This window comes from Syzygium oleosum, unplaced genomic scaffold (genome assembly GCF_021117445.2).
Source record: "Syzygium oleosum isolate NSW1041296 unplaced genomic scaffold, Sole_v2.1 Sole_v2.21, whole genome shotgun sequence".
Classification (NCBI taxonomy): domain Eukaryota; kingdom Viridiplantae; phylum Streptophyta; class Magnoliopsida; order Myrtales; family Myrtaceae; genus Syzygium; species Syzygium oleosum.
In genome coordinates this window covers 4,614,964-4,631,618 of record NW_026607505.1, presented here as the reverse complement: position 1 = coordinate 4,631,618, position 16,655 = coordinate 4,614,964, and the positions used below count along the sequence as shown (strand labels likewise).

Here is a 16,655-nt window from a genome sequence, read left to right as displayed (position 1 = left end):
AACAAAAATATTAAAATTGCATTGTATAGCATATAGATATTAGGAGCGTTTGCATTTAGCTGGCATTCTGATTGGACCGGCGGTGGATGAACTTAAGTGAAAGGTTATGTGATTAATTGAATTAACTGAGTGAGCCCAAGAACTTAAAATTTGGCCCAAGCTCACTTATTATATTAGTGGTCGAAATTTGGGAGTGCCGAGATGGAAAATTGGTTTATTTAAATTAAACTTGGGAAGGCAATTTTGGTCCCATGACAAAAAAGGAAGAGATAAGCATTAGTCTTCATAATATTCGCTCTTTACTCAGCCATTTGAAGGAATAAATAGTGTGGACAAGATTTGGCCGAGAATGAAGATATTTGCTTATCTGCAAGAGGAAAGAAAAGATTTGTTTTAACCTTGAAAGTTCATCTTCCTCACATATAAAAGGGAGACTCTGACATTGACAAGGAGGAGGCTACACAGAATAGAATACACGGCCACGAGAGAGAGAGAGAGAGAGAGAGCGACATTGAGAGGGGAGGGAAAACTCGATCTTAGAGGGGGCAAGCTCCTGCCGCCGTTCACTTCCTAGCCCACACCGCCGCTCGTCACGGCAGCACCGCCACGTGCAACCGCACATCCCCAAGCTTCCACTCTGTATTGCTCTCCGCGTTTGGTCTCTTCACGTCCATAAACAACAATACCTGCGGTCTCTCTCTCCGTAAGAGGAGATCACGGCTGAAGTCGGTTAAAATTGCTCTGCCGCTTAGACCTTGAGGATGCTTGACACAACAATTCCAGCGATCACTCTCATGAGTGCCAAGAGTAACAATTGATACAAGAAGACAAGACAGAAGAGCACTCGGTGAAGATTTGCTCTATTGCAAAAGGAGACAAACCGAGGTGGAATTGGGAGCCTAAAAGAAAAGACAAAAGTAGAAATCTTGGTGGCTGGGGGATAAGGTAAAAGTGCCAAAAACGGTCGTAAACCTTTTTGCATTTATGTTAATTTAGTTCTAAACCTTTTTTTGATGCCAAAAAAGTCACAAACCTTTTGCATTTGTGCCAATTGAGTTCTAAACCTTTTTTTGGTGCAAATTCAGTCCTAAACCTTTTGCATTGGTACCAATTCAGTCATAAACATTTTGCATTTGTGCCAATTTAGTTCTAAATCTTTTTTTGTGCTAATTCAGTCCTAAAAAATTTACATTTGTGTCAATTCAGTCCTCGCATGTGGCTGGGCGAGGCTCGAGCCCTTGCCGGAGGCCGCGAGGTCGAAGGCCTCTGGCAAGGGGTTGAGCCTCGCCCAGCCATGGCGAGGCTCGCCCTCATTGGATCTGGCAAGGTCAAGCCTTGTTGGCGGTTGGGCGAGGCACACCTTGCCAGATTTGGCGAGGTCCAGCCTTGCCGGCCTCTGGCCTCTGGCCGGTCGCCGGTTTGGCGATCGGCTGGAGGAAAGAGGGAGGGGAAAAAAATAAAAAATAAAAAATTTCAAAAAAATTTCAATAAAATATTAAAATATTATTAAAGTTGTCCACATCAGTGCCGGTGACCAGCTGCCGGTCGACCGGTATCCACGTCAGCAAAATTCTGCCAAAATTGATCGAAAAGACTGAATTGGCATAAAAAAAAAGGTTTAAGACTGAATTGGCATCAATGCAAAAAGGTTTGGAACTGAATTAGCACCAAAAAAAAGGTTTAGGACTAAATTGGCACCAATGCAAAAGATTTAGGACTGAATTGATATAAAAAAAGGGTTTAAAACTAAATTGGTACCAATGTAAAAAATTTAGGATTTTTTTGACACTTTTTCTGAAAGGATTATTCACGGAGGCACTCACTCCTACATCACGAGAAAAGCACACGGGGAAGATTCTTCTCTCTGAGCAAATCAAGACTTATACATATTTTTTCTCACTTTTGTTTATTCCTCACGATCTCTGACGAATGGTCTCATGAATTGTCCATATCACCACTTTGACTTGTTCTACATTTAGACACGCTCAATACGTATACGTGCGGGATACATGATACAAAGGGCAGCGAAAGTTTTATTCTTGAAGTCCTCGAAGCCGAGTTCCCTCTCTGCCATCACGACGAGCACCACCGCGAGCCGTCCAGCAAACCTTGACCATGTGTCCCTTGGCCGAGGCACCATCCGTGAGTCGCACCTTGCCGTGAACCGCCGGTCACCCGTCTTCGCGACCTCGAGCTGATTCTGTTGAAGTTCAAATTTAGCAACATTATCCACAAGATTAGGTAAAATCTCATCCGAATTTGATTTGGATAATTTATTGCCTAATATATGTTTATCAATATCTAACGTGCATATTTTGAGTGATAGGCATATATTGATTAGGATTTATCTCCTAATCCGCAATGCAATGTAATCTTTTGATTCTATCTATAAGCTTTTAGATGGAATTATTAGATTGTGCGGTTAGAAAATTAATCTTGATCTTTGAGCCCTAAGATTAGGATATTGATTCTATATTTGCTAAAATATCAAGTTGAGATAATGTTTCCAATTTTGAATTGTCGATATTTTTGGCGAATGATATTTTTCTTATCTTTGATTTTTTCCTTATCTATAAAAATTACAAAAAATCACATGTCATATAGATTAGTCTTAATTTTAAAATAAAAGGAAACCCAAAAAATATTAGATTGTTTCGGTGTGTTTATTTGCTTTACTTCCTTGCAACTTATTTGCTTGCTTTGTTAATTGATTGTTATTTTTAATGGTTACGCACCCGCATGATCACTCCTTGCATGTTAATACCCTAGATTAAAACTAATACAAGCTGCCTGCATAAATGTTTTCCAGAAAATGAAATGGTCGTTAGGATAATCTAGCGTAATCAAGTCCCTAAATTCATTGAATCTCTAGTTCATAGGAGTAAAGTATTATGTTAGTGAATATGTAATAAAATGGATCCAGGCTGCCTGCTCAAACATTTTTTTTTTTAAAGAAAAGGTACCGAAATGGCATTAGACTAGCTCTAGCATAATTAAGTCCTCGAATTCAAAATTTCTGGTTCGTAGGAATAAAACATATATCCCTATATTTTATTTGGGTTACTAATCAACCTACCGCAAAATAGATTAGTGGCGACTCTAGCATGAAAATATTTTCATGTTAATAATTTAAATCCTGAGTCGCAAATTGGTGGGGTTTGGGAGAGCCCAAATTAAGTTTAGACTTAATAATTCATTAGCCGAACCCATAAGTGATGCACCCCGAGAAGGTTAGGTCGCGAAATAGTCTAACTAAATTTATTAATTGATTTAGAAGTACCCCACGGCTTGCTTACTCCACTATGAGCAGTTTCGACCGATAAGCATATTTGTCCCACGGCTTGCTTACTCCACTATGAGGAGTTTGGACCGATAAGCATATTTGTCATACTCTTCGTGTATTGAAGTATTTAATAATTCCTATATTTAAAATAAGAAACAAAACATAAGCACAAAGACCCAATAATGTCACGTTTCGTCGGGACTTGGACCGTTAGATAGGTAGCTCAACTTGCTAATTCTTATTTGGCAAAATGACATAAACAGTTTCTAAACTTTGACTTAATATGCAATTTGATTTCTGAATTTTTAATTTATTTAATGTAGTCCCTAAACTTTAACCCAATATGTAATATGGTCCCTGAACTTTTAATTTATTCAATGTCATCCCTGAACTTTTGATACATGTTTAATTTAGTCCCCGAACTATATGAAAATGTTCAATGTAGTCTTTTTCATTAATTTAAGTTCAAGAATTACATTGAACATTTTCATATAATTCAGGGATTGAATTGAACATGTACCAAAAGTTTAAGGATGACATTTAACAAAATAAAATTTTAGGGACCGCATGGAACATTAACCTAAAGTTCATGGACTACATTGAACAAATTAAAAATTTATAGATCAAATTGCACATTGAGTCAAAGTTCAAGAGCTGTTTGTATCATTTCTCCTTCTTATTTTCCTCATTGTTCTCCTCAAGATTTCGAATGCGGGAAATTCCCGTCATGGTATAAAAATATCGAAAGAGTTTCGGTTAGCGTACTATATTTGGATTTTCCAAGATATTGATTCCGTGTGATGCATGACAATCAACGCATTAAAACATATAATTTTTTAATTAATTTATTATGAAATAATCATGGGACTTTTGTTAACAAGGTCTATTGAAAAATAGTATATACAAAAAGAAAAAAAAATCTAAGAAACCTTTCTTTATAGGGTTAATACTACGAAAAACTCAAAATTGGTACACTTATGAAAATTTTATCCTAAACTAATTTTTTGACCATAAAAATTCCAAACTGGTACACCTGTGACAAATTTACCATATACTAATATTTTGACCACTAAAAACCCCAAATTGGTACATCTGTGATAAATTTACCCGCTGTTAGTTTCCGTTAAATTAGATTAATATCACAAAAAATCACAAATTGGAAATCTATGACAAACGGAGGGTAAAACATAAAACTGACACATCAGTCAACTGTCGCGTGTCATTTAATAAAACAATTTGACAGTCAAATTTAACGGAAACAAAATGAGGGTAAATTTATCATATGTGTATCAAAAAATTAATTTAGGGTAAAATTATTATAGATATACTAATTTAAGGTTTTTTGTGATATTAATCTATTTTTATATAAGGTGCCTGTGAATGTGATGCACGCATTGAGAGAGAGTTATTGTTTATCTCTCCTTGCCTTCCTTCTTTGACCGATGAGAACATCTTTCGAAGTCTGACCAGCAGTACATGTCCGCGCAAGAGTGCTTATGGTCGCCAAGAATGTCTAAGATATGAAATCTTTTAGGTTACTATCACGAAAAATCTCAAACTGGTATATCATAATAATTTTATCAAAAACTAATTTTTTAACTATCAAAAACCCCAAACTGATATACTTGTGATAAATTTACCCCGAACTATTTTTTTTACCACAAAAAATCCTACATTGGTACACTTGTGATAATTTTACCCCGAACTAATTTTTCACCATCAAAAACTCTAAACTGGTACACTTGTGACAATTTTACCTCAAATTAATTTTTTGAACACTAAAAACCCAAAACTGGTATATTTGTGATAAATTTACCCTCCATTATTGTCCATTAAATTGGTTTAATATTACAAAAAATCACAAATTGGTAAAATTTTGACAAACAGAGTGGTAAAATCCCAAATTGGTACACCCATCAATTACCACGTGTCATCAAACTTAGCAATTTGACAGTAAAATTTAACGGAAACTAACAAAGGGTAAATTTGTCATAGGTGTACCAGTTTGGGGTTTTTGTGGTCAAAAAATTAATTCGGGGTAAAATTGTTACAGGTATACCAGTTTGAGGTTTTTTGTGATAAAAAAAATAGTTTGTGGTAAATTTATCACAAATACACAAGTTTAGGGTTTTCGTGGTATTAACCCAATCTTTTATGTCATCGTTTTTCTTGCAATCGCAAAGGAAATTGTTGGATATTCGGAAAGGATAAATAGAAGTTAAGTAATTTGATCATATTTTGAAAGTTTCATGGTGTGAATGATAACTATTCTCTTTCCGGGCTCAATTTTTGGGTTTTTCTACTTATATTCCTTGAACGAGTTTTTGAGAAAAAAATAGCGTTTGATAACGACATAAAGTTTCTGTTACCGGAATAAAAATTCGTTTGATAGGCCTTCTTAAATTTTTGTTCCCAGTGGTGGAGGGCGGCGAGGGTGAGCGATGAGAAGAGTTGTTATTTCTGTTTCCGTTCCAAAAATAGAAAAGTAAAAAAAAATCTATTTCTTATTTCTATTCCAAACCTATTCCTGCGCTAAAAATTTGCCTCGAAAATTTAAAAAAAAATGAAGTTGCATTGACAAACAGATTTTGTTGCAAGCCTGTTCTTGGGAATCGAAAAAATAAAAAAACAGAGAAACAGAATGATTATTATTCGCGCCCTTTCGCATGCTCGGTTCTACAATAACAAACTTAAAATCAATCAAAGGCTTGCAAGAAAAATGTACCCAGTTACTCACATTTCGTGTAATATGTATGTCTAACTCGTGAATAACTATCTAATTAATCGGAATTGTTATTCGAGCTCGATTTGGAATTGGAGCAAAGTAAGTCGTTGGCGGTTGCCGTCCAACCTACTACCGATGCAATTTATTCCTCGTAGGTGCATAGATGAGAAATAATGTCGGGTCACAATCGGACGGAACTTCTTTCAACTAGTCCCAGCCACGTCTTGTAAAGGAGCATGCGATTGTTATTAGAGAGTCCAGCAAGAAAAGAGAGAAAGATCTACTAAGCTGCCTTTTTGCGACACGTTGTTCGTACTTAGTAGAGCATAGTATCGTACGAGTAAATAAAAGGTAAGAGCATGGCGGGACCCACGAGGATGTGTGATCTACGAAATGATCAAACGATAACGTCACGAACAACCGTCATGCGTGACTTTCTATCGATGAAATCTTTCGGGAGGATGTTTCGAAGTGAACTTGCGACGGGAGATGTAGGAAATGTGCTTGAGATGGGGACCCGTTGAATTGCTCGATTAAATTTACTCTATCGAGATGGGCACAGAAGATACGTGATTGGCAAGAGGAAAAATTATCCAAAAAATCTAAAACTTATTATATCATAGTCAATTCAATCTTAATTCTTTTAATTGTGTCAATTTAATTTTAAATATTTTCATAATTTCTCAATGTATTTCTTTTGGCTAATTTGGCCGGAGATTAGTGAGGTGAACGTTAGCCGTCCTATGTGACGTAACTAGTCATGGCCACGGGCCGGTTTCAGTCCGGAACCGGCCCGGAACCGGAACCGGCCCGTGGCCTACGGGCTCGGTTCCGGTTCCAGAAATTTTGGAACCGGCCCGGAACCGGCGGTTCCGGGCCCGGTTCCAAAAAAAAAATTAAAAAAAAAAACCCTGCAGTAGTGATAAAGAAGCAGCAGCAGCGGAGGGAATGAAAGAAGGGGAGAAAAGGGAGAAGACCCACAGACAGATCTGCGTCAAAGATCGGTCTGGGAGAAAAGCATAAAAAAATGGAGAGGTGGTGGGTAGTGTGGTGGGAGGAGTGTCTTCTCTCTCTCTCTTCCCTCGCCAATGATGGAGGGCTGGCTCTTTCTTTATGCCTTCAATGGAGGAGGAGGAGGAAGAAGACGATGGAGGATGATGATGATTTGGAGGGGTGGTGGGTATGGGAGATGCTTTGCTTCGCTGAGTAGAGAGAGAGGGATGGAGGAGTCAAAGGTGAGGGAATTGTATAATGGTGTGTGGTTGGACTGATGTTTGGGGGGAGGAGGCGTACGAAGGAGCGTCGGGTGGATGACAATGCCTAGTCCAACTTACCGACAGCGACGCTCCGACCTCTCCCCTACGCTTCCTCCGGTCCTCCCTTTTCTCCTCCGCCCGCCCCCCGTCTTCCCAGATCTGACCCTCGCCGCCATCGCCGCCGTCGCCCCCGCCCATGGCCGCAGCCGCCGACGCCGACGCCCCCTCCTCCTCCCCCCTCGCTACCCTGCGCCTCCTCCCCTTTTCTCCTCCTCCCCCTCGAACCGGAACCGGAACTGGCCCGGAACCGCCGGTTCAGAACCGGAACCGGAACCGCCCCCTTGCGGTTCCTGTTCCGGTTCAAACATGGCCACAAACCGGAACCGCCGGTTCCTGAACCGTGGCCATGACTGGACGCAACTACCTCTGACGTGACAAATTTTTTTCTAATTTTTTTATATATTTATATTTCTTTGCTTTTCTTTTTTTCTTTTCTCTTTTTTTTACTATCAAGGGCTGGCCCATAAAAATTCAAAATTATTTACATTAGCATTGACCATGTCACGTAGGACGGTCAATATCTACGTTATCAATATTCGGTCAAAATTAATTAGAAGGACTACATTGGCAAATCGTCAAAAATTTTATGATTAAATCAACATAATTGAAAAGTTTACTATAGCGATTTCGACTGGTGAGCACATTTGTCATAATTTCATGAATCAAAATTTAATAATTCCTATCATTAAAATTAGAAACAAGACATATGAGCACAAAGACTCAATAAAGCCACGTTTTGTCGGAACTTGGACAGTGAGATGGGCAATTCAACATGCTAATTTTTCTTTTCCTTGTTGTTCTTATCGAGATTTCAATCGCGGGTTATTCCCGTCATAGTATAAAAATATCGAAAGAGTTTCGATTAGTGTACCATATTTGGATTTTCCAAGATATTGATTCCGTGCGATGCCTGATAATCAACGCATTACAACATATAATTTTTTTAATTAATTTATTATGAATTAGTCATGGTACTTTTGTTAACAAGGTATATTTAAAAAATAGTATACAAACAGAAAAAAAAAAGAGAAGAAAATCTGAGAAACTTTTCTTTATATAAGGTGCTTGCCAACGTGATGCACGCGGTCAGAGAGTTCTTGTTTATCTTTCCTTGCTTTTCCTCCTTCTTTGACCGATGAGAACATCTTTCTAAGTCTGACCGCAGTAAATATCCGTATAAGAGTGTTCATGGTCGTAGCACGTACGTCTACGACCATAAACAAAAGTTGAGTAATATGATCATATTTTGAAAGTTCTTAATCATACCCAGTTATACAATAACAAATTTGAAACCGATCAACGACTCGCGAGGAAAATACATCCAATTACTAGCATTTTGTGTATTGCATGTATCTAACTCATGAATAATTGTCTGACTAATCGGAATGATCGTTCGAGCTCGATTCTGAACTCGAGCAAATTACATCGTCGGCGGTTGCCGTCCAACCTAGTACCAATGCAATTTGGCCCTCCTAGGTGTATAGTTGAGAAATAATATTGGGTCACTGTCACATGAAACTTCTTTCAATTTGTCCCATCCACATCTCATAATGGAGCATGGGATTATTAATAGAGAGTCCAACTAGATAAGAAAAAAATATCTACTATAAGCCTGTCCTTTTAAGATACGTTAATGGTCCCTATCAGGGCATAGTATCGTACGAGTAAATAATAGGAAGAGCATCGGGTCATATCATCCTAATTAAAAGATGCATGTGGCGGGACCCGTGAGGCCTCGTGGTCAATGAAATGATCCAACGGTAACGTCACGAACGATCATCTTGCATAACATTCTCGATGAATTATTTGAGGAGGACGTTTTGGAGTGAACTTGCGACGAGAGGCGTATAAAGGGTGCTCGAGATGGGCATCGTTTGAATTACTTGATTGAATTTACTCTATCAAGATGGGCACAAAAGGTATGTGATCGGTTCATATGGAAAATTATCCAAAAAATTATAAATCTATTTTACGACTGTCAATTCAGTTTTAAGCCTTTTAATTATACTAATTTAGTCATAAACCTTTTGATGATTTGCCAATGTAGTCCTTCCAGCTAATTTGGTCGGAGATTGTTGAAGTAGATGCCAATTATCCTATGTGGTATAGCTAACGCCGATGTGACATTTTTTGAATTAATTAATTATTTATTTTTCTTTTCTTTTTTTTCCTTTTCTCTTTTTTTTTTTTTTCTATTAAGGGCTGTCCCAAAAAATTCAAAAAATTTGCAATTATAGTTCACGTCGACGTCGGCCGGTCATGCCATATAGGACGGTCGATGTCTACATCATCAATTTCCAGCTAAAATTAATCGGAAGGACTACGTTGACGGATCGTAAAAAAATTACGGACTAAAATTGACACAATTAAAAAGTTCATAACTGATTTGACCGTCGTACCGTAGATTCGACAACTTTTAGACAATTTTTCCTCGGCCAAATGGCAGGCAACGTCTCAATCGGGTCTCTCTTCTTCGTCCTTCCATCGAAGGTGGGATCGATCTCAACGTCGATCGTTCGAAGAGGGCTTCTCTTTTATTGATGGATGGGGCCATATGTCTGGTGTGCCATGCACAATGGATCGCCATAGCTGCAGCCGAGCAGCAAAACAACAGCAAATTTGGTGCAGCGCATGAAAACGATAGGTGAAGATGTGACGCCTAATGTCACTTCAGCCTAACCCCCACGATGCATCTGCCTCTTTGCTTTGCATGGTGAGGATGACTTCCACTTTATTTGAGTAGGGCCCTCTCGATATCATATATCTTCTTCTATTTGGTATCGACACTTCGCCTTCTTTTTTTTCGATGCTGCTGATAGGAAAAAAACGAAAGCGACGTAGATTTTAATGAATATATGGAAACCCCTTTACATGATTTGAATTATTTATCCGATTCTTTATCCAACATTATCGTTGGTGGTGAATCAAACAGTTTTTTTATCATTGACTGATAGAGAAATCCTTTACGCTTTGGTGATGAGCTACCATCCATCTCGGTTTCCTATTCTTTACTGGTGATGAGCGCCTTTAAGTATCGGTGGTGAACCTTTCATATCTTTTGTCCTTTTCCCATCGTCCTATTATCATTTATCGCACCATTGTCATACACTTAACCAGAAAATTCCCCATTCCTAGAAAAGCTCACCCACGAACGCATCAAGGCAAGCGCATCAGGTAATAACGGGAACCTTCTACATTCTTGGATCATTTTCTCGTGAAAGCATGAATCTTCATGGTTGGCGCAGTCATTTAGAACATTAAGGGTCCGTTTGTTTCGCGAAAAACATTTTTCAGGAAAACACTTTCCTCATTTTCCGGCGTTTGATTTGCTTAGGAAAATGTGTCAACGGAAAATGTTTCATTACCAAAACTTAAATTCAAGAAAACGATTTCCTCTTTAAAAGAACCGGAAAACGTTTTTCGGTGTATGACTCGATATTGGCGCTTGGACTCGAAACTCTATGTTTGGACACGAAAACCCCAACGTTGGTTCCCAAGTCCTGATATTCTGGATCAGGTCTCGGCAGCCGAGCTCGAGACCTCAGTGTCTAGGGCCTGGGCCCCCGGCACCCACGCCCGGTTCCATTGAGGTTAAGCCCGAACCCTTGGTGCCCGTACCCGATGATCCGGCACTTGAACTCGGGTCCATAAATGCCATGCTCAAGTCCCCGATGCTCGAGCTCTAGTCCCGACCCTCCGGCCCGAGCGCATGTCCTCGGTACTCGGGTTGGAGTCCTTAGTTAATGAAATGTTTGCTTTTATAAAAATATTTATTTTAAAAAATCGAATATTTATTTATTTTTTAAAAACCATTTTTAATTATTTTTTAATTAATTAATTATTTAAAAAAATCGAATTATTTATCATTTAATCTTTTCGTTTTCTTTCTTTTTATTTTTATTTTTTATTTTCTTCCTTCTTCTTCTTCCTTAGGCCGGTCACTGGCCATGGCGACGGCCGGCGAGCTCGAGGCGGCCTCTGGCGGCGAGACTCAATTTTTTAAAAAATAAAAAACGTTAACAAATTTGATTTTTTTTTTTGCTTGAAATAAAATCATGAGATTGAAATCATTTTCTAATAAAATCCAAATAGAAAACGATTGCCATTGTGTATCACCAAATAAAGAAAAACTAAGCGTATTCTTGTAAAATGATTTTCCGGAAAATATTTTCCTTTGTCATTGAGTTTTCTGCAAAAACAAACACACCCTAAAGAATCTTTTCAATTCGGGAAATGGATGTAAACTCATCTAGGGTAGGACTTAACTACGCATGTCAAAGATCCGAATGTAACCGGTTCTTGACTTGCGACGTGCTCCATGAATTTTCAGATAGCTCAATCTCTGCGTCTATGCCATGAAGTAATAAAAAAGAAAAAGAAAAGGGGGAAATGGAGGACAGACAATCGACGGGGAAAGGTGCATGGAAAGTAGTAGTATGTTTGGCTTTCGTAGTGCGATTTGAGCCTTTCAAACGGTATGTGATTGCTCTTTCAACCTTTAGAAAAAGAAGTCAATTAAGTCCTTATGGCGAATACTAGCACCACGTTGGAAATAGTCCAAACGGCACCCAAATAAGATGCCCTAGGAAATATCAGGAAACTTTTATAAGGAAGACCGTGATTGCAATTGTTTCAAAGATTTTGAGGTCTTAATTACAAAGATTGAAAGATTTTTGTGCTGTATTGAATTTCTTCAATAGGCACGTCACTGATAATTTTCGATGGGCGTGAATGCTCTAAATCGGATTATTTAATTTCTCTGACAAAATCTTTCGTGTCTACTCAAGATCGCTTCCTCATTTCTTTGCTAGGCAGACTAATGATGTCTAAATTGCAATTTTAACAATGCCTGGGAATGCAAAAGGCAAACGAAATATCCGTCCCGCTTAAACATAACTCATAAAGGCTCCGCGTCACGTACTTTTTCATATGGCTAGGCTAACACCCTCGGGGAATCGCAATTTGCTTTAATTCCCTCTCTAAAATCTAAGCATTTTCAGTAAGCGTCTGCTTAATTACTTTCAAATTGCGAGTGATTGAGGAAAAGTGCGGTCTAATTGAAGGGTCTTGGTCCCAAGAGAGGCATACGAGTTGGACAAGCTCCTCAAGATGGCCATCTTCATCATCCGGAAGCGCAGGCCTGAGCTTGCCTTCTGCTACTTCCACTGCAATCTGCTTGCATAACACGATGTAACAAGTTGATGAATGTACGGTAAGCATTTTAACCATAGACAATAGCTACATTGGAATTGGGGAAATGGGAAATTTTTAGAACCCATTGGAAGATGAAATTTAGTACCTGGGCTGGGCCAAATTCGGTCTCGATGTAAGGGTGTTCGCCGGTGACGAGCTCGTTGAGTATGACCCCGAAGCTGTACACGTCGCATTTCTCGTCGTAAGGCTCGCACCGTATCACTTCGGGCGCCATGTACACATAAGTCCCTTAGACGCGAGAGAGCAGCGGACGTAATTTTACTAAGTTGGACTTGCCAAATGATGTTTGCTACAATAGAAATGTTCTTGAAATTTACCTGTTTCACCGGTTAATGCGAGCTCGTCATCTGCCAAGAACCGGGCATGCCCAAAATCAGCGACCCTCACATGCATTGCATCGTCCAGGAAGATGTTGCTGGGCTTCAAGTCCCTGTGGATCACCCTGGGCTTCTGCTCGTGCAAATACTCCATCGCTTGGGCTATCTCCAAAGCCAGGCTCAGCCGCTCCCCGAGCGGGGGCAGTGGCTCCACCCTCTCCCCCGTCCTCCGGTTCCCGGGCCCGTGGAGCCACTCCTTCAGCGTTGAGCCCAGAAACTCGGTCACTATCCATGCGCGCTCGGGCGGGTCGATGCACGCCCCCATCAGCTGCAGCACGAAGCGGTGCCGCTGCCGTGACAAGGTCTCGAGCTCCTGCGCGAAGAAGGCGGCGCCGCTCTGGTTCGTGTGGAAGAAGTCGGGGAAGATGCACTTGACTGCCACGTCGAGGCCCCGCCACACGGCCCTGTATATCTCCGCAGTGGTCCCCCGGGCTATCTTCTCCTGCAGCTCGATCTGGGCCAAGGTTATAACGACGGGTCAATATAACATCCGAATTCAGCTACATGATTAGCGATCTTTCTCACTGCAAACACACACCGATCGAGTCGATTCGAATCGATTTGCAAGTTCACTAAAACCATGTCCACTAAACATATGATTGACCATAATTCAATGAGAAAACTCACCTCATGTGGCTCAATGTACCAACCATTGATCCTGGCCTGATCAACCACGATTGAAATATCGGACTCAGGTTGCACTAATGTAATGGTGGGAAGCTGAGGACTGACATTGCCATTGGAGAATTGAGGAGAGACAAGGACCTCTTCTCGTTGGTTAGAATTGTTATTACTGCTAATGTTATTGTTATCAGTAGCATTATTGTTGTCGTTATTGTTGCTGTGTTCTTCGTCGTCGTGCTTGTGGCGGATGATTAGCTGAAGAAAGCCACTGTCTTTGGCTGTCTGAAGGCAGTACCGGAGGTAATCCTGGGTTCTCTCCAGTCTCTTCCTGTACATTGTCCTAAGCTCCTTCTCCATTTGGACTTCCTTCTCTAATTCCTCCACCTTCGATTCACAAATCAAATTGAGCAAGTCATTTCGCCAGAAATATCATTAAAACATCCTTGTAATCTTAAATTTCGAAAACAACGATAGTAAAAGTGAATGGGTTATTTTACTTTGCTGAGACCGTAAACGTGATCATGTTTGAGCTCGTTCTTTTCATCAATGCTCAAACTCTTTTTCATCGACTTTCGGAAAAAACCGTTGATAATGGTCCCACAGAAATCACACCACGTCAAATTTACCTGCTGCTGCAATCTAGAAACAGACGTTTGCTGGTGCTGGTGATGGCCAGTGGAGACTTTAGAGCCCATGCTGATACAGTCATTAAGCCCGCAGCAAAACCCACGCCGCAGCCGATGAGGAGCCGAGCTACCTTGTTTCGCCGGAGAACTCTGCACGCACGACGGTCGGGACGCGAACGGCTGGGCGGACATCCGGCGATCGTCGCCTCCAACGTTCATCTTACGTGTATTCTCACTCTTGATTGCCTGGTTATAGTATTGCCAGGGTAGGATCAAGAAGAGAGAAACGTTAAGCTATGCTTCATGAGCCTTATAAACTGTATCGCTTAGCAATCTTTTTTTATGTATATCCAATCTCTTTTAGCTTTGGGAACTACGACACGAGGCGGACATACTTATGCATTGACTGTTTTTCCTGTTGATACACATACGCTTGTCTTTTCACCCTAAGACTTCTTATTTTCCACGCACTTATGTTACCTTATCCATTTATCACGTCATCTCCTATATCAGCATCTCACGAAGTGATTATGGCCACGAGATTATAGAGTTCAAAAGACATTGTTACTTACTGTTTCGATGAATTCAATGAGATGACAGACGACAAAATTCTAGATACCAACTTGCAAACTAGGTATCATGAAGCACCATGCTTTTCAAGAATGGCGATTATTCATATGATTGAGGAAAATGACGAATAAGGCGGTGACTTCATTAAAGCGTAAAAAGCAAAAAAGAAAAAAAAGCTGCAGTAAATTTGTGGGAAAAATTTTGTAGGACCAAAATAAATAGATTCTCATTTAAATCCTTTGAAACATGAAATAAGATGACAAGGAAATTTTGTTTTGCTGTAGAAACTCCTGCCTTGGCAATTATAGTTTCATAAGCTGGTTACGTCCTTAACAATTATCTCAACTTTGGAAAAATCGCCCCTACTTGTCAATTTCTTTGTGGATACTAATGTACTGATAATGATATATCTGATCCAGCGATTTGAAATTTCTCCATTTTCATCGTGATAATGTTATAAAGTTTATGAACCATACGATACTCTTTTCAAGTATATACACCAGAATCTTCTCCCCTTTTTCGTTCCTCTCAAAATTAGACAAATAGGACAAGACAAAGAAAGAGGTGGATCTTCTTATTTCTCTCGTGATGTGATATGTCTTAATCTTCTTGTTTAGCATTTGTTTCGGAACAAAACAATTGAAATTATACTCGGTCGATGATGATGTGCATATTCCATGGGATCTTCAGCAGAAAATGAAAGAACACAAAAAATAGTCGAACATGTCATGTCAATAAACAATGCACATACATAGATTCAAGAGGACTTATATCAAATAGGATCACACGACGAATCTAATCAATAATTATGTATTAGCTTTGCTCTTTCCGCAGAGTAGGTTACACGATCACGAACATCAACAAGAATCGAAATGCAACCACAATTTGTGGCGTGGTTTCATCTTCACATCTTTTCTTTTTTTTTTGGGCCCCCCGCCTTATTATTTTTCCTCCTTTTTTTTTTCATTTTTGGGTTGCATTATACTGCATGTTTTTAGGCCAAGCAAAAAACACCAGCTTCATTCACATTGCTCATCACATCGACTTCTACTTTATCATCCAAAGGAAAAGCTGACGACATATGCTTGCGAAAATGCATCTTGGGATCGCCGAATCGAATATATACCTTGATCTGTCTTATGCTCGCAAAGGAAAAGCAACAACTAGAAAAGAAGCAAAAGAAGAAGAAGAAGTGAAAAGTAAAGTAAGACTCGAAGTGGACCACTGCTGTTCGGGAATGATAGGAAGGAGAGGGTCGACATGTTCCTTGCCGGCTTCCTTGCGGTCTTTCCAATTTAAATTGACCGGACCAAAGTCTCTGTGTAGTCTTGCGTTGGAGAATCGTTTGGAATGTCTAGGAAATAGATTCCTAGGAAAATAATTAGTTATATGAGGATAAATTATTGGTATCTGTATGAGAATATTCACCGAGTTGTCATCTTATTCACCTTAGGATGGAGATGGAAATTTTAATAGAAACGCCATTGATTTTATTCATGTGTGTTTGGGCAGAAAATATAAGGGAAAATGACACAAATGATCATTGAACTCCGGCCCAATGTGTAATGTGATCCCTAAATTTTAGCCAAATATGTAATGTCATCTCTGAACTTTCAATTTGTTCAATGTGATCCCTGAACTTTTGATACATATTCAATCTAGTTCAAGGACTAACTTGGACATGTACCAAAAGTTTGGGGATCACATTGAACAAATTAAAAGTTCAGGGATCACATTGCAAATTGGACTAAAGTTTAGGGACCTCATTGCACACTGGGTTAAAGTTCAAGGACTATTTGTGTTATTATCTCAAAATGGGAAAAGTGCCAAAAAAGTCATAAACCTTTTGCATTAGTGTCAATTTAGTCCTAAACCTTTTTTTGGTGCCAACTAAGTCCTAAACCTTTTAAATTGGTGCCA

General features: G+C 39.5%; 1 protein-coding gene across 1 annotated transcript; it reads right to left on the bottom strand.

Annotated features, from left to right (window-relative positions):
* Positions 1-12,303: 12,303 nt before the first annotated feature.
* LOC115671114 (serine/threonine-protein kinase VIK-like) lies at positions 12,304-14,384 on the bottom strand. The gene is made up of 5 exons (XM_056321061.1): positions 14,166-14,384; positions 13,543-13,923; positions 12,856-13,369; positions 12,624-12,766; positions 12,304-12,496 (listed from the first exon to the last, which is right to left on the bottom strand). Exons 1-5 carry the CDS (start codon positions 14,382-14,384, stop codon positions 12,311-12,313), a joined length of 1,443 nt encoding a protein of 480 aa, XP_056177036.1. The 3' UTR covers positions 12,304-12,310.
* Positions 14,385-16,655: the final 2,271 nt, after the last annotated feature.

Coding starts and splice junctions, on each gene's coding strand:
- LOC115671114 (XM_056321061.1), bottom strand. CDS start 14,384: ATGAACGTTGGAGGCGACGATCGCCGGATGTCCGCCCAGCCGTTCGCG. Junction 13,924..14,165: donor TTTCTAGATTGCAGCAGCAG/GTAAATTTGACG, acceptor TGTGAATCGAAG/GTGGAGGAATTAGAGAAGGA. Junction 12,767..12,855: donor CGCATTAACCGGTGAAACAG/GTAAATTTCAAG, acceptor CTCGCGTCTAAG/GGACTTATGTGTACATGGCG.